This window comes from Notechis scutatus, chromosome 3 (assembly GCF_049901735.1).
Source record: "Notechis scutatus isolate UNSWTSFEM ecotype Mainland chromosome 3, rNotScu1.2, whole genome shotgun sequence".
Lineage (NCBI taxonomy): Eukaryota > Metazoa > Chordata > Lepidosauria > Squamata > Elapidae > Notechis > Notechis scutatus.
In genome coordinates, this window is record NC_142011.1 from 103,218,568 (window position 1) to 103,244,095 (window position 25,528).

At 40.2% G+C, this 25,528-nt stretch overlaps 1 protein-coding gene across 1 annotated transcript in view; it reads right to left on the minus strand.

Moving 5' to 3' along the window:
• Window positions 1–17,374, minus strand: part of RGSL1 (regulator of G protein signaling like 1) — a 35,187-nt gene extending 17,813 nt beyond the window's left edge. The window contains exons 1-10 of the mRNA XM_087960003.1: window positions 17,302–17,374; window positions 16,466–16,548; window positions 13,325–13,399; window positions 12,024–12,153; window positions 9,893–9,997; window positions 7,918–8,079; window positions 5,151–6,139; window positions 4,455–4,517; window positions 3,104–3,326; window positions 2,149–2,256 (exon numbers count right to left, since the gene is read on the minus strand). Coding sequence (XP_087816129.1) covers window positions 2,149–2,256; window positions 3,104–3,326; window positions 4,455–4,517; window positions 5,151–6,139; window positions 7,918–8,079; window positions 9,893–9,997; window positions 12,024–12,153; window positions 13,325–13,399; window positions 16,466–16,548; window positions 17,302–17,374 — 2,011 coding nt within the window. The remainder of the gene's footprint in view (window positions 1–2,148; window positions 2,257–3,103; window positions 3,327–4,454; window positions 4,518–5,150; window positions 6,140–7,917; window positions 8,080–9,892; window positions 9,998–12,023; window positions 12,154–13,324; window positions 13,400–16,465; window positions 16,549–17,301) is intronic.
• Window positions 17,375–25,528: the final 8,154 nt, after the last annotated feature.

Consider the following 25,528-nt stretch of genomic DNA (forward strand, 5'->3'; position numbering starts at 1 on the left):
CATCATTATTGGCCATTTTACATGCTTCCAGCTCTCTCCTACTGCATCTACTCACACAACAAAGTAAACTCCCCACTGATTGATTAATTGACATCATTATTGGCCATTTTACATGCTTCCAGCTCTCTCCTACTGCAATCGCAGTATCAGGAGCCCTGGTGGCGCAGTGATTAGAATGCAGTATCGCAGGCAAACTCTAGTCACAGCCTGGAGTTCAATCCTGCCAGGCTCAAAATTGACTCAGCCTTCCATCCTTCAGAGATCACTGAAATGAGGACCCGAATTGTTGGGGCAATATCCAAATAATGTGGACATTGTAAACCACCCAGAGAGTGTGGTAAAGCAGAGTTCCCCAATCTTTCTGCCTTTGTGGTCTGGTGATGGTAGGGAGAGTGGATGGATCCACCTGCGTGGTGGCCACGTGTGCCTGCCACTCACACAAATGCACATGCTCACCCACTGCTCACGAAGAGGGAATGTGTGTGCACAAACGCTTGCCTGCTACTTCTGCGGCCCAGTTCTGATCTGCTCAAGGCCTGGTAGTGGATGGCGGCTAGGGGTTGGGGATCCCTGCTGTAAAGCACTATGGGGCAGTATATACTGTAAGTCTAAGTGCTATTACTATTGCTCTTTTATACTAACTGGGCATTGCCACTTTCCAGCTTCAAGTGCCCTGCAAAAGAGGCTGCATTTCCCTTTGCTGAGTGGTTAGCAAACTGGGGTGGCTCTTGAAGGGAACACATCCGATCTCCTGCTAGATGTACCAGCAAGGCAGGAGGATAGGTAGAGGGCACAAAATATGGGGCTGTGATTCCAAGAGACAACTGCCATGATGGACAGACGAAATACCTGCATATTATTTTTTATTATTTTATTTGAGAGAGAAGAGATATAGTTTTAAATGGGAAGTGAAGATAGCTAACAGCAATTGGTTCTGTTGTGGTTTGCCAACAGCCTGTGCAGACGGAAGCGGAAGCGGACAGTGGGGAAGAAAGGGGATCAGGACTCGGACGAGGGTCCCACATCCAATGCAGAGATGGGGCCAGGACCATCTGGGAGTGGGGTGATGCCTCCAGAGCCTTTGGACTCTGGCAGCAGCAAGGCAGAGGACCCAGGGAGCCTGTTACCAGTGCGCATGTGCGCAGAGCTGCTAGAAGGCGAGAGCAGCTAAAACAAAAGAGGCAACTTAGGAGTAAGGCTGGGAGGTGATTGCCCATCCCATAAGGTATAAAGGACAGGCAAAGGTGACAAAACCTTTGCAGGAAGCAAAGTCATTTGTTCGGTTCAGACTCATTCTTGAAGCTCTTTGTACTTCGGCTGGTTGTTTTTTTTTAAATTCATTTGATACTTCTTTTATTGGCAGCACTTCACAGAAAAGAAAGGTGGGTGCTTATCTCAAGGGACTGAGATTCATTACCGGCTGGGAATGAATACAATTCCCAGCATTGCAATAAAATAAGACTTGTTTTAAAATAAGTGTGTGCGTAATTATGGTCTAGGAAGCTTTGGTCAGACAAGGTTCAGGCATTTCCCTTATCATCTAATAATAACTGGCAGGTTATAAGTGGCTATCATTTCCCCTCACCCACTTACAAACAACTAGATTTTTCCTGTTCCTGCAGTATCTTGTATCATCAGAATATCTTACTTCATTTCCATGGTGAAATCATAAAATTTGGGCAACAAGAGTTTGAAATGCTGGTACTTTGAAAATATGATATCCTTGCAGAATCTCAAGACTGCTGCAGGAAATACAGGTAGTCCTCATTTAGCGACTGCCTGATTTAGCAACGGTTTGCAGTTCTAAAATGATGAAAAAATAACTATACAACCAATCATCATATTTACAACTTTCACGGTTCTGTAAAGGTAAGAAAAGCTGTATTAGGATAATAAACCCAATCATGGTTTCACTTCATGATTGCTTTGCTTAATGATCAAGCCACTAGTCTCAATTGTGGTTGCTAAACCAGGAGTATCTGTACTTTATTTTTAGATGCCTCCAAATGTTTCTTCTTTCCCTATTCTTAGATGTTAAGGTAACAGAAAGCCACCAATACACTCTAATCATCTCTTTTGGGATTTCTGTTCCATTTTCCTCCATATTACTTGTGGATTCCTCTTGATTCCAGTGCTCCAAGAACTCACTGCCTGATGGACATCTCTTGCAGAACTCCCTGAAGTTCTTGCTAAGAAGTTCCACAGCCATCTTAGGATTCAGCCGAGCCAGCTCCTCAAATGTCATGCCGCCATAATCTGTTGTTATGGGCAGGGGGAGAAGTGGGAAGAACAAGCATGACAGTCATTAGTGGTTTTAAGCTACTCATTTGAGTTGGCTACTCGGGATTTGTTTAAGTTATGGGGAAAGAAGTTACAACTCAGATGTAACTCAATGCACCATGAAATTGCAGGTGAAGTTGTATCTGTAGTCACAAGAGGTTCAACCATGCATTTTAGTCCCTCTGGTTCCATTCTTACAAACAGTTTTGCCCAACCAGGAAGCAGACTCTAATTCAATCCGGCTAGCTCTGCTCTCTGAGCTGCCTAACATTGCCACAGTTCCGAAGAACCATCTCTTGTTATTCCAGAGATGAAACTCTGCAAACCTAATCTCCTTACACTTCTGAGAACTGGTTGGAAATCTACCTCAGGACATCCAAATCTAAAACCAGGTCAAACAAATAGCAGTAAATGGCCTGTTACACATAGCATGCTAAGCAGTGGTGGAATTCAATTTTTTTTTACTACCGGTTCTATGGGCGTGGCTTGGTGGACGTGGCAGGGGAAAGACACTGTAAAATCTCCAGTCAGGGGTGGTATTTGCCAGTTCTCTGAACTACTCAAAATTTCTGCTACCGGTTCTCCAGAACTGGTCAGAACCTGTTGAATACCACCTCTGATGCTAAGCCAGTGGCTGACTTCCCACAATCATTCAGTCACAGATTACCCCATCCTATTGTAGCTTAACCAAGCATGTTGTGTATCAGCAGATAAGTGTAGATCCATGTACCCCAAATATATTCTAAATTGCTAACCCTGCAAGGACTCAGATCTTGCTCTCCAATTAAACACTGCTTTTGCTGAGCCAGCTCTGTCCATTTACCAATCTGTGGTGCAACAGGCTCCAATTCCATTAAAATAGAGCCTCCTGTGGCCAGGTCCTGAATTCCCAACAGTCTCCAGTGCTCTCGTGTCAGCAGGTCAAAGTCTCTCATGCCAGCTAAGGCCTGGCTCAGATGCAAGGATTCAATGGCCCTTCTGATCAGCCGCAGGTTCTCCGTTCTGTCATACGGCTCTTCTGCACGTGGTTTCTTTTCCTTGCCACTCTACGGAAGAAAATATAAACATGCAAAGTACACCTGGTTATTCAAAATAGTAAATGCTGGAAAACTACACAATTAGAGTTTGATGCAGATCCATATAGAACTCCCCCGCCCCAGACTCTGAGGTTGGACTGCCAGATCTAGGCTGCAAAAGTCTCCACAAGGTAGATAGAATCTCCATGAAACTTTAAATCTTTGATGCTTCCAAGTGATCACTGAAACTTTTTTTCAGCTCAGATCTTGTAGTCCTATTCTGAGGGACCTGGGGGCAGTATATTCGTTCTGAATCCTCTCTTGTCCAATGTTCTACTTGCTTTCTATGGGCTTGTCAGATTTTTTTTTTTTTTAAATTCCTGGTTTTTGGCCATCAAAGTCAGTAGTTCAATAATCAGGAGGGTTTGGAGAAATGGAAATATCTGTCTGCTAAAACTCTGTTTTTTTACACACAGTGCCTTGAAGGACTACTTTTGAGTACAGCTCTGGCCTAATCCAATTGAAAGCCCCATTCTTGAGCTATTCTGATGGCCTTTAATTGAAACTAATTTTTAAAAGCTTGTTTCATCAGGCAACAGACCTTCATGTCACATGCTACCAAAGCAAATTCTGAAATCTAACATCCATTCCTTCTGAAATCTGATGTTTCTCCTCCAAGACTGTATGATTAGTCCTCAACTTACAACAGTTCATTTAGTGACTGTTCAAAGTTACAATGGCACTAAAAAGTGACTTATGACCATTTTTCACACTTACAACCGTTGTAGCATCCCCGTGGTCACATGATCAAAATTCAGACAGTTGGCAATTGATTTGTATTTATGAGGGTTGCAATGTTCCAAGGTCGCTGGGATCCCCTTTTGTGACCTTCTGGCAAGCAAAGTCAATGGAGAAACCTAATTCACTTTAACAACTGTGTTACTAACTTAATACTTGCAATGATTCACTTAACAACTGTGGCAAGAAAGGTCCTAAAGTGTGGAACAAAATTCACTTAACAAATGTCTCACTTATCAACAGAAACGTTGGACCCCATTGTGGTTGTAAATCGAGGTTTGTTTGGGTTTTTTGTATTGTATTGGGGTCTCTTACTTGTCTCTCCCCCCAGAACTAAAAATCTCCATAGCTCCCTCTTACCACATAATACAGGAACATTTTGTCATCGTTCTGAAGAAACTCCTCAAAGAGGCAGCTGAGTATCTAGAATGAACATAATAACACCACCTAAGTAAATGGTTTTCTTTCAGTTTCACAATAATTATTTATTTAGCAGTAACTAGTTCAGGGGTGTCCAACCTTGGCAACTTCAAGACTTGTGGACTTCAACTCCCAGAATTCCTCAGCCAGCAAAGCTGGCTGAGGAATTCTGGGAGTTGAAGTCCACAAGTCTTAAAGTTGCCAAGGTTGGACACCCCTGAACTAGATACTGGTCCTTTCCTTATTGTTGAATACTGTTTTCTCCTCCCATTTTTTGAGTTGGCGGTAAATTGCGCTATCAGAAATGTTGACGCTTCCATTGCCAATCCTTATTTGGCCTCTATTGCGTCTGTTCCTCCTAACTTCCTCGCAAGCAATGGGTGAAAAAGCCCAGCAGATTTTATTTAAGTTTTAGAATAAGGGGGAACCCTGCAGAAAGCAAATGTTGCCAAAGCAACATTATACAAATGTGCCAAAGCACATTTGTGCCATGTTAGTTACAAGCAGCGAAGCACCCTTTCTATCTGTTTGGCAAACCAGAGGTATTGCGTGCATCCTAGCCCCAGGACCTAGCAAAGCTGCTGAAAGATTAGGTTGCTTTGCCTATGAAAAGGATGGAGATTATGGACTTCCCACCTTACAGATTTCCTTCTGTGCCTTCAGGACCCAGGGAATCACATGACCAGAAGGCAGGAGATTCTGCAAGCTCTGGAGTGTTGTTAGTTTCAGGGGCAGATGCCAGTTGTTGCTCTGCGTCAGATACAGCTCACAAATCCTTTCCCCCATCACGTGACGCAGAAGGATGTTCCCTTCACCAAGGGAGCACAACATCATGCGCAAGAAGTCCTCCAGGTCATGCCACAGATCAAGGAGATGGACTTCTACTGCGTAGTTCCGCCGTAGCAAAAACTCCCTGAAGGGGCGTCCAGCACATTTGTCAGCCGTGAGCACCCAAGGAAGGAAGTCTAAGCATGGGGAAGATTTGACGAGAGTTTTCAGAGTGAGCATGGAAGGGAACTGCACCACCGGAGTGGAGGAGCGCAATTTGTTAAAGGTGCATTTGTCAGGGAACTCATCCAATACAGGAGAGGTGAAGAACTGGCTTGGGCTGCTTTTGAAGTTCGGCGATTCATCGAAAGGCGTGCCATCTTCAGAGTCCCAGATGGGTTCTGTGTGACGAGGGCTGGCACTTGACAAGCTCTTTCTGGAGAAGCTCAGCTTCTTGGCAACAGGACTGCCTTTATATGATTTGGACTTCTGGCTGCGGCCATCTTTTTTTTTCCCTTTGTGAGAAAGGCTCCTACCTCTGATCTGATCCCATAGTTCCCTTTTGTTTTTCAAACTGAAGTAGAATTTTGTGTCCAAATGGCTTTCTCGGATGCTCATCGGAGGCATAGCTGTCAACTTCTGCCTCTGCAGGCCAACTTGAAGTGAGCGGTCCTGATACTGCTTGAGTAGTCGGAGACACTTGGGCTCTTCTTCCATGCTTAATTTGCAATGAATGAAAAAGTTGGGGAGCCAGTAGCTTTCAATCTTGAACAGGGCCACTTTCTGCATCTCATGTAGGATTTCCCTTCGAGTGTGAACGTGTTGCTGGTGAAAGGGAGTCTTTTTCAGAAGTGATTCTGGGAACAGAAGAACAAACCAGAAAAAGAAGGCTCAGGGATTGCCTTGTTTATGAAAGGAGGAAAAGAGTCTATTTGAATTTTTTTAATCCCATGTTGACTTGTAGATTTCTGATGTTTGGATCAGACCTAAGGAGGCCATAACTGAGCTGTTACTGCCTAGGCAAATCTTTCTGAGAATTTTCTGGCTAGGAATTTTGCAAGTTCAATGTGAGCATATTTGCAGGAATGCCAGTTTGAGGAAGCTCAGATAATCCCATCGTTCTGCTGCAAGAATTTTCTATGCTTCTGATAGCCAAGGCTTCTTCTGTGATTTAAAATGTTAAGGAACATTTCAAGCCTATACATGCACAGATTTGTAAAATGACTATATGTCAAAATTATATTCATACCTCCTTCTAGATTCTAAATGGGTGTGTGTTCATATGAAACATTTAACTAGTTAAAGGCCTAAGGGCTGCATTATCATATGTCAGTATGGTCATTATTAACCTCGGTTGGTTCTTTTGTGGTTTTAAGGCTTGTGCAACCCTTGTCTGTTTCATTGGTTTGTGGTTTCAATATACTATGTGAACTCAGAATATGAAGCAATTCAGTAGTGGATTTAAATGTACAATACAAATACATCTACTGAGTGTTATTCTGACCATGTCTACTAAGGGTCATTGAGAGGAAATCCATAATGTTGAATAGAATCTCAATGTTGTGAAACAGGTGTTTGTGTGTGTGTGTGTGTGTGTGTGTGTGCATACGCACAGAAATTGTTAATGAAAAGAAAAGGGAAAGCAGATGGAGATCTAAGGCTCTTTGGAAGCATGGGTTTCATCTTTGTAAGAAAGCAAGTTCCTGACCTAGATAGATTTTGCTTTTCATATAACTTTCTTTGAAGAAAGCACAGCCAGCACAGTATGTAGCTAGAAAATGACAATTCTGACCGCAAGATATATGTCACTTACAGGGGTGGGATTCTACAGGTTCGCACCTATTCACTAGAACCAGTTGTTAACATTCTAAGCAGTTCGGAGGACCAGTTGTTAGGAGAAATTACTGGCCTAATCCTGTAAGGAAGGCAGGAAGGAAACATTCTGGTGTTGCTTACAGAAACTGCCTCTCCGTTAACCCATATTACATTCTTGGCAGGACTAGACTTCCTGTCTCTGGAACTTCTCTGGAGTTTTTTTTCCTCCTTTATTGGTACTTTGCTTGTGTGGAGTGACCATCTAAAGTTACAATGGCATTGAAAAAAGTGACTTATGACCATTTTTCACACTTACGACTGTTGCAGCATCCCCACAGTCATGAGAGGCCAGGCGAGGGGATGCGTGCCTTGATGTGAGTGATATTGAGTTGGCCACGCCCAGCCAATAACATGACCACCAAGCCATGTCCACCCAGTCACATGACCACCAAGCCACGCCCACCACCTAAGCCATGCCCACAGAACCGGTTGTTCAAAAATTTGAATCCCACCCCTGACGATCACGGCAATACAGAAACCAAATCATTTGGCACTAGGCTCTGGGTGGGCTCTGTGGTAAGAGAACAGAGGTTTTCGTGAAACTGGAACCTTCCCAAGATCCACCCACCCCAGAACCTTCTCAGAACAGAAGACAACGTATCTGCTGAGAGGCCAGGCGAGGAGATGCGTGCCTCGATGTGAGTGATGTTGAGTTGACCACACCCAGCCAGTCACATGCCCACCAAGCCATGCCCACCAACTAAGCCACGCCCACAGAACCGGTTGTTGAAAAATTTGAATCCCACCCCTGGTCACTTACCAACAGTTGTGTTACAGAGGGTGACAACTGTAGACCCTTCCTGCAAGTGGGTGGCCATTAGGATCTGGATCAGCGACACATAGAGATCTTGCTGGGATTCATCTGTTTCATCAATGCCAAGTATCCTTTCTGCAGCAAGCCAGAACTTGGTGAGCTCTTCTCCTGTAGAAATTAGAGCACTGATTTTGCCACATCTGTAGTCCCCAACAATACCAGATACTAACAAAATAGTTCAAGTCGGTGTTTCTTTCTTTGCTTTCTTGTAAAAAAAAAAGGGGGGGTTACCTGTGGAAATTCTTGAATCCCCCACTGATCTTAAGGAAATATTCCTGCAATAAAGCCAACTTCTGGGGTTGTGGGATTGTGGACCTCTGGTATGAAAACATGACCAGAGTTCTGTATCAGTGGGATAGAAATTGAATGAATGAATGAATGAATGAAATAGACAATAGTTCTATTGTCTTATCTGAGAACTTAAATAAGAAAAAAGATTCATGGTTAAAAAAACCAGGCTAGAAAGCAGAAGCCCTGGGTGACTTTGGATCAGTCACTCTCTCTCAGTCTAGGCCCAGTTCATAAGCATCCCCAGTGTGTGTGTGTGTCTTCCTTTGGAAATGGTGGCTGGGCTAGGACGACTCCTAGAGGCCAGCAAAAGACTAATCAAATTCTGACTCTTGGTTGACATCTTGTGGGAATCCATATTTCTTCAGCTGAGATATGGTAATCCTAGACTAGGTCAGGGATGGCTAACCTTTTTGGCACGAAGTGCCCAAAGTGTATGCACATGCATGGGTGCGCAACCCCCCAAAATACAATGCGAGTGCATCCCCAAGCATACACCCCCACACATGCATGTGCGCCCCATGCACCCACATGGGACCATGCATGCCCCTGCCCCTGTGCATGCACCCCACCCCTTGTGCATGCATGACAGAGATCCAAAGACCAGCTTGCTGGTGGAAGATGCGTATGTACGGCGGAGCTGAGCTGGGGCTAAGGCTCGCATGCCTGCAGAGAAGACTCTGCGTGCCACCTCTGGCATGCATGCCATAGGTTCGCCATAATGGGACTAGGTAAAGTAGGATAATGCTTCCTCTCTGCTTTTATATCTATCCCATCCTGCAAATCCTTCCTCTTTCTTATTAGTAGCAGATCGTAAGATTTTTTTTCCTAGTAGCCACTGATTAGAACAGTCTTTTCCTCCTTTCTTTCTTATCTTTTCTTTTCATATTTTTTTTTTGCACTTGTGTTTCCAAGGCATAGAATTTAGGACAGTATGGGTGAAGGCTAGTATGATCACAGCTAACCTCTTTTGCTGGTCATATCACCCACACCAGGTTTTGCAATGTTTTCTAAAAAGGGACAAGGCAGGAAATACGACTCAGATCCGGGAAGGTATATTCATTCTAGCTCTGTAGGATTTCAGCAAGAACATTTAGCTGTTAAAATTTATTAAATTTATTAAATTTTAAACAGTCAAAGATTGGAACCAGAGGCCCCTTCCTATTCTTCTGTCAACTAAAAAAAAATACTCCTTTGGTCTTTTTAGTTGCCAGCAAAAAGGAAGTGGAGGAAAGCAGTGCATTCCTTAAATGCCTCAGATAATCGCATTGGCAGCCCAAAGCTGTTGGCACACAACAATATTACTGGAGAGCATGATTGATGACTTTTGGCTATGGATGTGTCCCATTGGAAAATATATGTCCAGGGGTGGGAGGAAGACCAGGGTCAAGGGGGAAATAAATGATGTATTTTAGTGTCTGGTGCACCCAGCTAATGCCAACATGGCCACTCCAAATAAATCATTTTTTTTTACTCCGAGAGATGCGGCTAGAGACTTTTGAATGGGGGTGGATTTGTTGGAGTCATGACAGCTTTATTCTTTGAACTATGGTTCTCCATTGACCCGGGAGAGGAATATTTCAACTTAGCGCTGTTTCTCTTGGTACGTGATTTCTAGTGCTGCCTTGTCTACCTGCCATTCCTTGCATGAAGGACCGAAAACGCCACATGCCTCTACAGCCAGCAATGCATTTTTCAAGCAGCCACTGATCAGCCTTTTTCCATCGCAACATCTCAGCTGCAAAGCAAAAGCAAAGACAATGTCAGCAGAGAACGTTTTTGTTATGTCGCGGGAAAGATCGACTTGAGACCAGTGCGACTTTCAGCTCTTTATTAGTCTCTTGCAAAAACTCAAAAAGCCGGAGCCGCGGCAGCCTCTTTTATAGTGGCTGCTCGCGGCTTCGTGGCCAATGACGGCTCTTTGAATTCTCCCGCCGTCAGGCGGACCAATCAAAAGATAGTATTACAAGTATTCAAATGTACAGGATGGACCAATCGGAGGTTGTGTTGATGGACCAATCAAGGGGCAGTATTGACGGACCAATCACAAGGCAGTATTTCAAGTATGCAAATACATAACAGTTTTTACAGGGGTGGAATGGGGTCCTGCCCCATGGCGTAGAAATTATTTGTTTTTGTACCAAAAGTGACAAAATAGGGAAAAAAAGAGAAGAAGGCAGGTCATCAACTGGGCTTTGCTTTCTCTTTCCTACTGAAAAGGCCTTGCTGTCCACTGAAAAACCCATCACTTGCTTCTTTCTATGTTAATATAATTAATCCAGCTGCAGTTTTTAACTCCATGACTAGCCAGCCAGTTTGCATTTCAGATTTATAAGATCAAAAGCTTGTACAATGATGGAGCGCGCCCTGTAACAAGACCTATCCGTCTGTTTTTAACTTGAACCACTTTCATTGGAAATGTCTAAGGAATGGTGATCTTTTGGATAGCAAAATATGCCTCAAACAACTGTAATTTTAGTGAGAGGTTTTGCTTAAGTACACGTTTTGCATAAAGTGTAAAGTTATAATGTGACAGAATGCAACTATTTCTTGAACAAATGCTTGGAGCTGACTTTTTTTTAAAAAAAATTGTTGTTAGGTCATTGTTGATTCCTGGTGGCTGCTGGACAAGTTCCTGCAGTTTTCTTGGCAAGGTTTTGCAGAAGTGATTTGCTATGACCTTCTTTCTAGAGTAGAGAGAAAGTGACTGGCCCAAGGTCAACACACTTGCTTTGTGTCTAAGGCAGAAGTAGAACTCATAGTTCCCCAGTTTCTAGGGTGATGCTTTAACTACTATACAAAACTGGGTCTGTTGGAGTTGATGTAGTGACAGTTTCTTGGCAAAGTGTTGGAGAACTTGAACCAGATGGGCAGGGCTTAGTGCTTAATAAAATGTCCTTTCTCTTGTCACATTCACAACCTTTGGAAAATAAGGCTGTCAGTGTAACCCTCAATTACTATTAGGTAAGTCACTGGTTCCTTTCTGATTGTTGGTCAGGCTGGTCTAGTAAAATGGAAAATAGCTACCTACTGAACAGAATCTATGACTCCTTAAGTAAGACTTACAACAAAACATCAGCATGCTCAATACTTAGCAATGGAAAGTGTTGCAGAATTTCTACTTAGGTTTAATTCACTTTGGTTGGGACAGCAGTAGAAAGTAGGGCTCTGTAGTGCTGAAGACTATGCTGGAGTGCAAGTGTAGTAGCTGTCTGCAAACCTGGAAAGCAGCCATGTCTCTTTCTAGACTTGTGTGACAACAAAGGAAAGGTACAATATTCCAGGAAAAAAATCAGAACTGCAATAAGGACTTGCAGTCAGGGTGATTTATTCATACTTCTGCACATTTGGAAGGTTTTTAGAGTCATGTTTAAAGCAGTGCTCTTAACTGAAGGGCCTTTCATTAAACGCCTCTATTAAAGTGTCATCTACATGGTCTTTAGCTAGCAGGAGAATATGTGGTTACAAAAATTGCTATCAATTTTGCTCCTGCCCTAGCTTGCCATTGGATGGTAGAGAGCTGGTTCTGGATATACAGGCTGTGTTATGTGAAGTCATTGGTTGAGCCATCACTTGGTTGCCCTCCCCGTTTTCGTCAGCAGTTGACAATCAAAGCATTATGATGGAGGAATGTTTTTGTCAGATACTTAGAGCCATTGGAGTAGCTACCTGTCACAACCTGGTACTTCCCTCAGCGCATAGAGTAGCTGATCCATGGCATCAGCTATCTGTGTTAACGTAACACATTTAGCTTCAACTCTCACCTGCCTCTGGAGACCGGATGAAACTGACAAGCTCCTCACAGAGTACATAGTGAAGAAACAGATTTGTTTTGCAGAAGAAAGGCAGCCGATGCTTCTCCATCCAATTCAATAAGCCTTTGTGCTTTGATACCTGTATGAACCCCCCCAAAAGAGCAATGAAATGTTTAAAAAAATAATCTGAATGAGCCAAAGATTAATGCAAGAAAAGAATTGCCATTCTGAAATGCAGGCAACCTTAGAGAACTTTATGACTTGTTTTCTAGAGAACCTGTGACCATATGTGAGTGATTCTGTCAGAAGAAAGGATTAACCACGACTTAAAATCTCTTTGTACCTGAGATTAACCCTACCTATTGTATGGAACCAGTATCTTCTGGTTGCCATGGTAATGGCACAAAATCTGGCCACCATTTTGGAGACTTCCCAATGCTGATGATATAAAAGTCAGAAATACTGGACCTGAATGTAGTCTTAAGTGCAGAAGAATAAAAGAGGAGTAAAGAATATGAATTAAGAAATGAAAGAAGGAAAATAAGTATATCATGTGCCTGTAGAGCTAAGGGAAAGGAGAAGTAAATCTGAAGCTGTAGATGAGTGACAAAAACACTGGAACAAGTAGATTGTTTAATAAATATGAGATGAGGATGGGTGAACTAGATTTAATAAATCTTATTTTCTTCTCTCTTATCTTCTCCTTTTATTTCCTTTAGTTTTACTGCTAGAGTGACCATTCTGATTCTTGGAGACTAAAGGGTGTCCTGCCATAAACTACAGAACAATGACCCCTGAAATAATGACAGAACTGAAGAAACTTCTTGGATGAGAAGCAAAATGTCTTCAAGGAAAAATGAAGTCTAGTTGCTTTTTGAAAAAGCACCTTTGGGACAATCACACAGTTGCATTTGCCCCTAAAAAGAGAACACAAATAGATAAAATTGTGGACATTATGTTGAAAAACACTAATGCAAACTGTTCTGGGTTACACAAAGAAGTTGTTGACATAAGGCATAGGTGCCTACAAATTCCAATTTTCACCGTAAAACATAACATACTTCAAAGAATTGACCATAAAAGATAAGTATATTCTCATCAAGCATCTTCTTTTTATCTTGATTTGCGCTGAGACATTTTTAATATACTTTGGGCTTTCAAACATTTTTTTGTACTTTAATCTTATGGAAAAGAATGACAATGATTAGATTACAAGCCTATAGTATTGAAGCTATATTTAATATGCTATATTTCCCAGGTTTGGAATAAATCAATGACATCCATCCTCTAACACCACTGAAAAATCATACCTGGTTGCATGGTAATTCTGGCCACAGGTACCACTGTCGCGTTCTGCAAATGAAAAGAGGTGTCTGACCAAACACCTGCAGAGAGAGATGAAGCAGAGGGGAGATAAACCAGATTCACACATTTTGCTATGCCTAACCAGTCATATTACGACTTAGCATGGTGTAGGAACCCAGCTATGTACAGGCAAAGCTGCTACTTAGGCTCAGATATTGGTGGGCTGTACCTCCCTTCATCATGATTACTAGGTATATTGGATGATGACAACGACAACAACGACAACAACAACAACAATAATAATAATAATAAGCAATGGCTCAGTGGCTAAGACGCTGAGCTTGTTGATCAGAAGGGTTGGCAGTTCAGTGATTCGAATCCCTAGCGCTGCGTAACCGAGTGAGCTCCTGCTACTTGTCCCAGCTTCTGCCAACTTAGCAGTTCGAAAGCATGTAAAAATGCAAGTAGAAAAATAGGGACCACTTTGGTGGGAAGGTAACAGCGTTCCGTGCACCTTCGGCATTTAGTCATGCCGGCCACATGACCATGGTGACGTCTTTGGACAGCGCTGCCTCTTCGGCTTTGTAACGGAGACGAGCGTCGCCCCTTAGAGCTGGAAACAACTGTCACGTGTGTGTGTGTGAGGAGAACCTTTACCTTTACCTTATTGGTGGGCTGTACCACCCTTCATCATAATTACTAGGTATGTTGGCTAACGCTGAGGCAACCTCATTGGGAGTGGGTCACATTCTGCTTGACTGCAATTAATAATCTATGTTTAACAAATAAAATCAGGATTGAAAATTGGCAATCATTCTTAAGCAGGTAGAAATTAAAGGAAAAGAAGTTTCAGTTTCTATGGATATAGATACGCTTATTTTCTTTTTCCCCTTAGGTGCTTAGGGGGAATCAACTTCAGTGGGTTTTTTGAAACACAACCCGTTGCAAGAACATATTGGAAAATGGGAGAAGAATATACAGATAGTCCTCAGTTTAAGACCACAATTGAGCCTAAAATTTCTGTTGCTAAATGAGACATTTGTTAAGTGAATTTTGTCTCATTCTACGACCCTTCTTTCCATAGTTGTTAAGCAAATCACTGAAGTTATTAACTTAGCCACACGGTTATTAAGTGAACCTGGCTTCCCCATTGACTTTGCTTGCCAGAAAGTTGCAAAAGGTGACCATATCAGTTGCCAGGAGTCCAAATTTTGATCACATGACTGTGGGGATGCTGCAAGTCGTTAAGTGTGAAAAATGATCATCAGCCACTTTTTCTGTGCCGTTGTCATGAAATGAACAACTGTTGTAAGTCGAGGACTACCTATATACCATGTTAGGAACCTTGCTTCAAGCAAATGTTGAGTACATTGTAAAAAAGAATCAAAGCAAAACATCATGTCCTGCCTAGATACAGATGTAGATGCATAGCTAGATGTAATTTACACAATTACCACTTACTGATTTTTTAAAGGCAATGTTTCTCAACTTCGACAATCTTTAAGCTGTGTGGACTTCAACTTTCAGAACTCCTCAGCCAGCAAGGTTAATAGAAGCCTTACTGAGATCCAATCATATCTCTCCCTCTTTTGTATGCAGTGGAAAGGAACTGGGGATTCTGGGTACTTTTTGATACAACATCAGTACCAAAATATAAAATTTGAACAGGGATTACAATGTTGACATATGGTTAAATTCCCACTCTTCATACCTTACTTTCAGAAATGCAATTAGCAATTCATTCTTATTGCCTGAAAAATAGCTTGAGCCTAAGTTTCTAGGAGATTAAAGATGTTAACAATTTCAGAGCCCTTTCTCAGAGGTAAGACATGGCTTTGCCACTGAGGACGTACCTGTTCTGACCCAGCCAGGTTCCCAAGAGCAAACACAGATAAACTCAGTAACTCAAACTTTCAAATAAACCTCTTTGTATATAACAAATGGCTTGTAGCCAATTAGTCCAATGAGAAAAACCTTGGCAGAAGTCTTCAAATAAACCAGAGTCTTTAATCACAACGCTGAGTCCTCTGAACATTTTTGCCTTTTGCAAAGGCAAAAACCATTTGAAACCAGGCTTATATTCCCTGGAGGGAAGGGCCATTACATTGCATCCTACTCCCGAGTCATCTGTGCAGCTTCAGCTGTTCTCTTCTACAAATCATCCTGCACTCATGCACGCTTGGCACAGGCTCCTTGGGAACCTCCTCATCACTGCTGCCAGCCCCCACCATCCCTGAAGGCAGCAGTCCACTCCCTAATGGTCCCGGCCCCCCTCTGAGTCAAATGTAGGACATATAAAGAATATGTTTAATATACAAATGTAGGACATATAAAGAATATGTTTAATATACAAACGTAGGACATATAAAGAATATGTCCTACATTTGTATATTAAACAGTCCCATTCAAGTCAAAAATTGATTTCCCCCACAACTGAAAAACCAACAGGCCCAGGATAGGGAACCTTTTATGGCTCACTCAGGAATTCTGGGAGTTGAAGTCCATGATAAAGTGATAAAAGAGCCAAGTTTCCCTACCTCTGTGTTAGAGTATAGCTAAACAAAACTGGGCATATTTTGCCTTGGCTCAGAAGCTAAGCAGAGTAAGGTATGGTTCGTATCCAGATGGGAGACCTCCAGGAAATTCCAGAACTGTAAGGTAGATGGGGAAGCTGAAAACATCCCAGAAAGAAGTGACAAACTGCTTCCATCCTCCCCTTAATAAAACTGTGTGGATGTGTCCATGAAATCACCATGAGTGGAGCCCATCTTAAAGATGACTTAACCTTAACAAATCTGCCCTGAAAAAAATTGGATCAAATCTCTAACTTTTGCTGCCATCTAGTGCCATCCTTCTATATATTTTATCTCAATATAGTAGTTACAGTATATACTAAGTGTTCAATGGGATCAAGTACAGTATATGTCTGACCTAGAGAAAAAAAACCTTGGAATCTCTCCTTAATGATCCTGTACATCTGTCTTATGTTGTGTTATCACCACTTCACTGAAAGTACTAGTAAAAAAAAAAAGAAATAATTGAGATCATGGTCACCAAATTTGCATAGCGCTATAGGCCAACATGACAGGTTTTTGATAACTGGTTCATATACAGAAAATGATTCTTGACTCAAGAGGGAAACTTACAGGAAGATTTAGGAATGTGTTGAAGAAATCTGTAAATATTTCATCTTTTAGCAGAACGGACAAATGCTTGCTGCCAATCAACTCTGAAAAGAGGAAAAATAACCATGACATTAATGAGCACAAAAATGTGAACTGGGACTGATATATTATCATCCATTGGGATATTTGCTTCCATATTCCTACAAAGGAACTAGACTACCCCACTAAGCCTATATGCATAATTTTCAGAAATGGTACATGCAGGGCCTCAACTAAATATATTGTTGTGGCAATTTGATCCTCAGAAATACACCCTGGAAGATGCCACCAGTATGTCTATCTCATCTGGAACCTATGAAGTGGTAAAAACTCTATGTTCTGTCTGTCCTTAAAGGCAAGTCAGGTCAGGAAAAAGATTGCACAAGATTAATTGGAACTATGGTCTATTGTTACAGTATAGAGTAACATACATTGATTGCCTGTGCTTTGTTTGTGCAACCATCATCTTTGCCCAGTTTCGACAAGGTCATCTCCATGGCTCTTTTTGTGTTCATAATAAGACAATACTCTCCAGCCTTAATTGCAGAATATACTGGTATAGTTGGTAAGATAAACTGATACGAGCCTTTTGCAAATGGCAAACTGATAAGAGGTTAATTAGGGATGTATAGCTGTACCCTTCAGGGGAGGGGGTCATTAATTGAGAAGACTGGCACATCTTTGGTTGTGGGAACCATCCTTGATTCCAAATCTTTGCAATTAGTTGAGAATCAAGACACAGAGAGATTGATTTCTATTGCCACTTAGAGACTCTTTGCAGAAAGGTAGAACAGGAATAGGAAGAGCAGACAACTCACGAGCTGTATTCATGCTGAGCTTGTCCTGAAGAAGAGTGCTCCCTACTGAGCATTCTGTTACGTTACAATGCATTAGATCTCTAGTTGTTCCAGCAGGTTCCACATTCCACCAAGACCTTTCCTCCAATCAAGATCTCTCCAAATCTTTTCAGGTCATATCAACTCCACTTTAATCCTTTTCTTTTACACAGTTCCCCTTCTTACCTACCAGCCTTAATCCATCACTTTAGGAGAGCAGCTCCCAAGGAGGAGGTCATGATGCCCTATAGCTGAAAAATATCATTTCATTAACCTACATTTTGTGTGGAGAATTTTTCGTGCAGTTTATATTTATTTTTCACATTTGTATAGCTGCCCACCTTACATAATGACTCTGGTGAGGTACTCAATGGATTGGAGACCTGAATGCACCTGCCTCCTATGCAGGATTGCCTATGGACATAGATTTTGCATAGACACATATCATGAAAGATGGGACTCATTCATACAGAGTACAGTAGGTATTTTTAAAAATAATAATTATATACATGTATTAGAAATACTATCTGCTTGAATAATAATTCATTAGATAATTGTTTGTAGAGTTCCAGTTCCTCTTAAAAGGATATTTTTTCTTTGTTGTATTTTTTACTTTCTATTAAAAGCACTTATTTGTATTTTTCTTTTATTTTACAATGCATATATTTTTATTTCTGTGTTTTTTTCCATTTCTTTTTCGTCACTATTTTAAAGGCAATAAAAGAATAAATTAAATGTATAAAGCAATAAATGGGTGAAGGTGGCAATACAATTGTTACCTCAGATGCAGCTTCTAGGGAAACACGGAGCAGACTCTTAAGGGAAGGGAAAGGATGAGCAAAAATTCCATTGACTTGAAGCAGCAGGAGAAAAAGGCTGATCCACGCATAGGACTTGATTCCTGCAAGAGGCAGCCATGTCAAATCAGAGAAGCTCCAGCAGTTGCCAAATGTGGGATTCAATTTCCAGAGGGTTGGTACTAGAGGATTGCCTCTAATTTATGCAAAATAAGCCTTTCTTTGCCATTTGGTATTTACAGAGCAAAAGTGAGCCTTCCAGTGATTGGGTCATGATCCATTGTTTAAAGATTTTCATTTTGCTTAACACAGACGTAGGAAGTTGAATAATCCTTTAAGCTCCCAGAAGTTCAAGTGCCACCCTTTTCTTTTATTTTCTTACCAAATAAACATTTCTTGGTGTTTATGATATAGGCAGCTCTTGATTCAAGGAACATGGTTTTCTCAATTTCCACACACAATCTACTATCTTGCATCAATTGTGCTCTCTGCCCAGTACAGACACTGAAACTTCTGAGTCATAAGTTTTCCAACTTTAGTAATATTTCACCTGTAAACATAAGACCGAAACCTTGATGCAAGGAGAAATGAAAGAAAAAAGCAACTTAGGTGCTAGAGAGAAACCTAAACTTTCTGCAAATATTTCTTGCCATGATAGAATGTCAAAAATATATTAGGCAGCTTGACATCATGAATAAGTACCATTCTTGATAAACACCACAAAAAAACTAACACCCACCTTTTCCTTCCTGTGTGTGTGTTTCTCAAGAGGTGCTAGATCACATTTTGCTGGGCCAAAACTGGAAGATCAATAAACTGTTTGGGCCCATATGATAACGATGTACATGCCTTTCAATCTTTTCTGGTAATTCTGAGGTTTATTTCACTTAAATACTCCTTTCATTCTGCTGCAAAGAAATACTACAGTTACTCTACCTCATTCCAACAGGCTTCCAAGAAATAATATGGTAGGATCCCATTTCTAGAGTTTAGTTCAAGAATGGATTGTTCTGTTATACACCACGCTATTCAAGCATGTATTTTTAAGTGAACTATTACTTTTGTTTAATGAACAGTAGTTTACACAAAGAGAGAAATGACTAAACAAAGAATATACAGTATTATAAGGACAAACACCAAAAATATAACATAAAAAGTAGAAGGCCGTTACCAAAAAATCTTAAAGTTGTTATTAATTGCCATATGTTGTAACAGTTAACAAAATTACACTGTTGCAAATGATGTAATGAATATAATCTGTCCAAGCATGATAAAAGTGTGGTTCTTGCCTTTAGAAATTCATCATTATATATTTTTTCTAATAAAGTGTTTTTTCTAATAAAACATTTGGGAAAGCTTTTTGGTCCACAAATAATTGGTTTTGTTGCCAATAGCAAATAGACAATCAGCTTTTTATTGTGTATTGCATAAAGAGATATAACAAACTGGGTTCTGAGAGCATTCAAATCTTTGGTTGTAATAATACTAATTTCACTAAAAATGTTGTGCCAGAAGGCTGTTGTTTTATTACATGTCTACCATATATGGCAATTTCTCTTTTGTTACAGCTCCTATGACATTTTAAAGTGATTGTATAGTATATCCAATATTGTAAGAGTTAAATGCCACTAATATAATACCTTTAACTTGCAAAATGTATAGTTTTTTGGGGTGCCAGTTTTAAGAATCTTGTCCATTTTGGATCATAGTAAATAGCAAAGATAGTGACTACACAGAGTCACATTTACAGAGATGTAAATTCAAGAAAAGAGCTCATTTCCACGATTATTTTCTTGTTTCATTTATTTTCCTAGTAAAACCAAAGTTATGGCTGTGGAAGTATTAGTTTTCATTTAATCCTCAGATGATTTACTATGGATAAAATCTAAGAGTGAGTTATCAAAAATCAGCCTCAAGGAAAAAAAGCACGATGTTACTTTGAATATAAATTATCTAATGATCCATTAGATGTTGTAGAGGAATTCAAAGGTGTTTTTAAGAGACATAATTTATGAGTTTATACCAGGTAATTTGTTAGACAATTCCTATTTTGGAAGTGTAAACTTGAATTGAGGGAGTTCTCCATGGTGCTGACTCTCAGCAATCCCTAACTGGAATTAGAATATCAGTCTGGAAACAAATGTCATTCCCTCTCATCCGTGTACTAAAATCAGGTCATAAATTGCCTGTATTTTCCTGCATAAATCATGGTGTGGGGGGGGGTCTTTTAAAGGGCAAAAGGGACTCTCCTTCCCACTCTAATTTTCCTTTAACTTTAAAAAACAGTTCTGAGAAGTCTTTAGTCCACTATCTTTGGAAAAATAAAATAAAAACCTGGATTCATACACTTTTTAAAGCTCTTACTCCAGACCTGGTTGCATTTTGTCCTCCTCTTTTCCCAGTTTTGCTTCAAGGTTGACAGCTAGCCTTCACCAAACATCTGCCTGATTATGCATTTTTCTCTCTCTTTGAATGGGGAAATCAATTAGATTCCCCTGGATTTTCAGACAATTTACAAATATTTTTTCTCAACCCCACAGTTATATTTCTTTCTACATAATTGTCTGTTATTTTCCTTTAATGTTTAAGACACAGTGTTCTCAGCTGGGTCTGATGTGAATTTTCCACACTCCTTTTTCACTCCATTTGGTCACATTCAGGCCTCCAGAGGAAGAATTTTTTTAAAAAGAGCGTAGAGTCACATTAATACACTAAGTTTCATGTATTAAGCAAAGATTTAGAATTAACAACCCAATGTAGATCATCTTAACAAATTGAAAGATATTTTCTTCCCTCTGATTGTTGATCTTATAACAGGAACAGAGATATTTAACATAGACTAATAGCCATTTCTTTTGTATTATACTTCAATTTCTGCAACTGAATTCTGAATAATCAGTCTAGCAGAAGAAAATGAAAAAGGCGTCTTTCAGACAAAACTGAACTTGGTTTTACTTTTACATTTTCTACCTCTGAAAAATCAAAGCAAAATGTTTCTTTCTAAAATGACAAAGCATTCTTTGTGCTTGAAACAACTCTCCCTCTAATCCATTAATGGAATTTCAATATTCACAAAGATTCTATTAGAGTTTTTATATTCAAAATTGACTTCTTTTATTCATTTAATATTGTGTAATCTACATTAAAATGGCAATTTGAAATCTTATATCTATTGAATTCAAGGGGGATGGTCAATAATGAATATTCAGAGGAGTGCATTAGAGACTAAATTGATTTCTATAATTCACGATTTGAAACCTGACTTCTCTCAAAGCTTTCTTTATCAGTCACTTTATATTGATAATTTTAAAAAAGAACACCTAAGAATTGTATTCTAGTTTAAAGTTCTGAAGCTGGTCATCCAGAGGTCATTTATCCTCACCAGAGGCAACCATATAAATAAGTCCATACAAGCCTATTCTCATAATATTGCCCACTGAGCTCTTTAAGTCTGCAATTCCACAGCTCTTTGCATTCTTTCTGTCTCATTTCTTAATCCAAGATCCTACTAGTTTATTTGAAGACTTTGTACTTATTTTTCTCAAGCATTTTTCATATATTGTCAAGACTCAGTGTCATGAAGTGCTAGCTGATGGACATTCCTCATGAGTAATCGGTTAGTTAATTCCATTACAGTTTTTGTCAGAGGACAAGGATGAACGAGTTAGAATGATAGCTTGATGTGCTGCAGTGCATTTATTGCCATTTTAGCCCTGGAAAACTGCCACTGAAATATAACGGGCTGAAAATTAAAATATTTTTATGTATATAATAGGTGCATAAGAACCAGAGGTGGTATTCATCAGGTTCTGACCAGTTCTGGAGAACCGGTAGTGGAAATTTTGAGTAGTTTGGAGAACCAGCAAATACCACCTCTGACAGGAGATTTTACAGTATCCTTCCCCTGCCATGCCCACCAAGCCACGCCCACAGAACCAGTAGTAAAAAAATTTGAATCTCACCACTGATAAGAACCGACCTTATTGTTCCAATGCTTTCTTATGTTTAGGCAGACTATTGCTTGGTTTCTATTGTACTGGCAAAAATTAAGAATTACAGCTAATTTTCCAGCACATAAAAGAAAATCATGGATATTCCATGGATATTCCATAGAAGATAAGATCTTTTAAGTGCCTCTTTTTCTCTTTATTTTAAAAATAAGTATTTTTATTTATTTCTTTATTTAAAAATTTCAATAATTATAAAAGACAAATCATAATCTCATAACAAATGCTGCATGCAATCCACATTGTACATTCATCTCTATATATTGCTTTTGAATATGCTATTTAAAAAAAAAGAAAATGTTGGCAGCACCTAAATTAAAATTGGAATAACACAAAGAAATTAGCTTGACCCCGCAAAAGGATGATAACAATGTGTGTGTGTGTATGCATATGTGTGTGTGTGTGTGTGCATATGTGTGTGTATGTATGTATATATATATATGTGTGTGTGTGTGGCATATATGTTTTAGGTAATTACTGTTTTATACATCTATTTTATTATACAGCAGCCCTACAGATTTGATTATCACATCAAATAATAAATAATAATAATAATAAATAATAAAATAAATCAATAGAACATGTCATTTCCTGGAAACCTGGTTTGACATAAAAGAAGTCCTCTGGATCGAAAGGAATCTGTGATGGCAAACTGACTATGTCACACTCTAGTTCTGAAGTATTCCTTTTATGTGTGTTTTGGCCTAAAGCATGAAGACTGTTGCAAACAAATATGGACTCTACTGTTATCTAAGCCCTGCTGGAAATAAATTCTCACATTCCAGACTCTCTGCCTTTTGGGAGTAAGAGAAAAACATGTCACAGAATTTGCTTTTCTATTTCAGTATCAGCTGCATACCAAAATAGATCATTGGGGCTTATCAGTGTCTTACTTCTGGGAAATGCTTTGTGAGAACAAAGCATAAGGCTGCGGAAAATAGGAAGAGGGTACAAAGTACTCACATTCCAAAGTCCGCTCAGATTCCCAACACCTTTGGGAAGACAAGCACCATGTTAAGTGATCCAGCTGTACCCATCTTCCCTTTTATCACAGAGGATAAGTGCTTAAGCTACGTAACGTCCTTAGTTATAGGAGAGATAAGTCTCTTATTTTTTTTCTCCTAAATATCCATTCAACTCATTTCTGTCCTTGCAGAAGAGGCTTTGTTTGTTCATTTGTTTGTGGAACTGTCCACTTCCATGATCTAATCCAAAAAACCCTTATATCCTCACTCTGTCTGCATCTGGAAAAGAGAATAAGTAAAACAGTCTGACCTGTTCTTGGATAGATTCTTATTGCGCTCACAGCTTTCTAGCTTCAAGTCTTAGTGCTGAGATGTGCTCTAGATAAGTTTCCATGTGCAAATCTGATCATGTTTCTAACTCAAATTTGATTAGGCGTGGATCAAATTATAAACTATTTGAAGAAGATGCCCAATGTTAAATTGACATGGAACATTTGATTTGGGATTACATCAGTTCAACTAAACTTTTCCTTTGTTTGAATTTTACCTTGACAGAACTGGCATATATTTGCATATCATGGCAAGAAGACTATTTTCCTAGCTCTTAGATAAGAACTGTGTGTAAATGAATGACTCTTGTAAGATGATGCCTCTTAGTTCTCATTCAGTTCACCAAATAATTCTTATGAATTTCTCTGTCTTCCTCTCCCTCCCTCCCTCCCTCTGTTTGTGTACATTTTCTTATCCCATACTGAAAGTAATGTACATACATTTTAATGAAACATGATTTCATAAGCATAAAAGTAAAATGCAAAATCTGGAACATTTGCAGTATAATTTAATCACAGGGGGCATACACGAATATCCATATAAACATTGAAAGAAAAAATAACTTGGCAAAAGGATGGATCTTCGGGCATAGTTCACAACTATTCAGATTAATGCTTTCCAAATGTAGGTAAGGAACTTACTTTTAAAAAGTAAGTGCCATACTAGGATAGCTGGAGAAATGGTAGACTTGCAAGCAAAGACAGAACATTCGTGTACTGTGATCCAGGAACATGAGGAAAAATAATTAACAATTGACAAGCTGCATGATCTGATCTGCCTCCCCCCCCCCCCGGACCATCATTCCACTACAGATTAGACTGGCCCCCACTCTAACACTCTTTCAGAAGGCACTGAAGACGTGGCTCTGCCAGCGGGCCTGGGGAACCCAGTGTGGGATGGAGCCCATTAAATAACTTGTATGAATGTGTGTTGCCACTGGGCTGGGTGGGGGGTTAGTGGTGGTATGCTACTGTTTCGGAACATTTGGCTGAACCGGTAGTAAAAAAAAAGCTGACGATCAGCTGAGAGGAGGGAAAAAAAATCCTCCGACAATCAGCTGAGAGGAAAAAGAAGAGAAAAGATCAGGATTGGCCCTCCCATTGGCCCTGCACTTTTCTCTTCTTTATTCTCTCAGCTGATTGGTCTCAGCTGTATTGGGAAAGCTGTTAGGCAAAGCACACCCACCAAGCCACGCCCATCAAACCGGTGGTAAAACAATTTGAATCCCACCACTGGTGGGGGGGGTTTATTATTTTATTATTTTATTATTTCTTTTATGTGGTGTTTTTATATATCTGTGTAAGAGAGGGGTGTGACACTCACAGCGTCACAGCAGTGTCACGTGACGTATCGCAACTTTTTTCCACTTCACTCAACCGGGCCTGGGTGTGGCCAGCATATAACGCATCCGGCCATGGGCTGGGAGTTTGACACCCCTGGTATAAGCCATCTTGAGTCACCATATGCAAGTAGGCAGCAATATACATTTTCTAAAATAAAGAAAGAACCTCTTTTGAACTGTATTTCTAGCTAGAGGCCTAGAATGGCTATTATCCCTAGATCTAGCTACCTTTTAAGGGTTTTGCTAAGATAAAATGATATTTATGTGTTGTGACTCCGAGACTTGAACCTGGTCAGTCAGCAGATGTAGGCTCGAGTGATGAAGAAGATCTGGCATTGAGATTCGAGCCTGCATTATTAAGTGACTTAGAGGGGAGTCAGGAAGAGGGGGAGGAGTTGGCTCTGAGAGATGAGCCTGCTTTACTGGAGGTTTCGGAGTCCTCTCCCTCCCCTGAATCTCCCTCCCTGATTACACCTCAGCTGTTAACAGACAATCAGGAGAACGTGCCAGAGGTTTCGAGCGATGACGACACTGACGGATGTTGGCTTGATGCTAGGACTAGAAGAAGATTGAAACATCAATCACAATTTGAAAAGAAGCGTCAAGCCAGTGATTAATTAGTGAGACTGACACGCCCCCTCAGGGGATATAAGGAAGCGTACTAGCTCGTAATCCTTGTTGGAAGCAAAGTGTATTTTGGTGTGAAAGAATTGCGTATGACTCTTTTGGCCACTGGCGTCGTGATTTATGGACAGTTCAGACTTAACA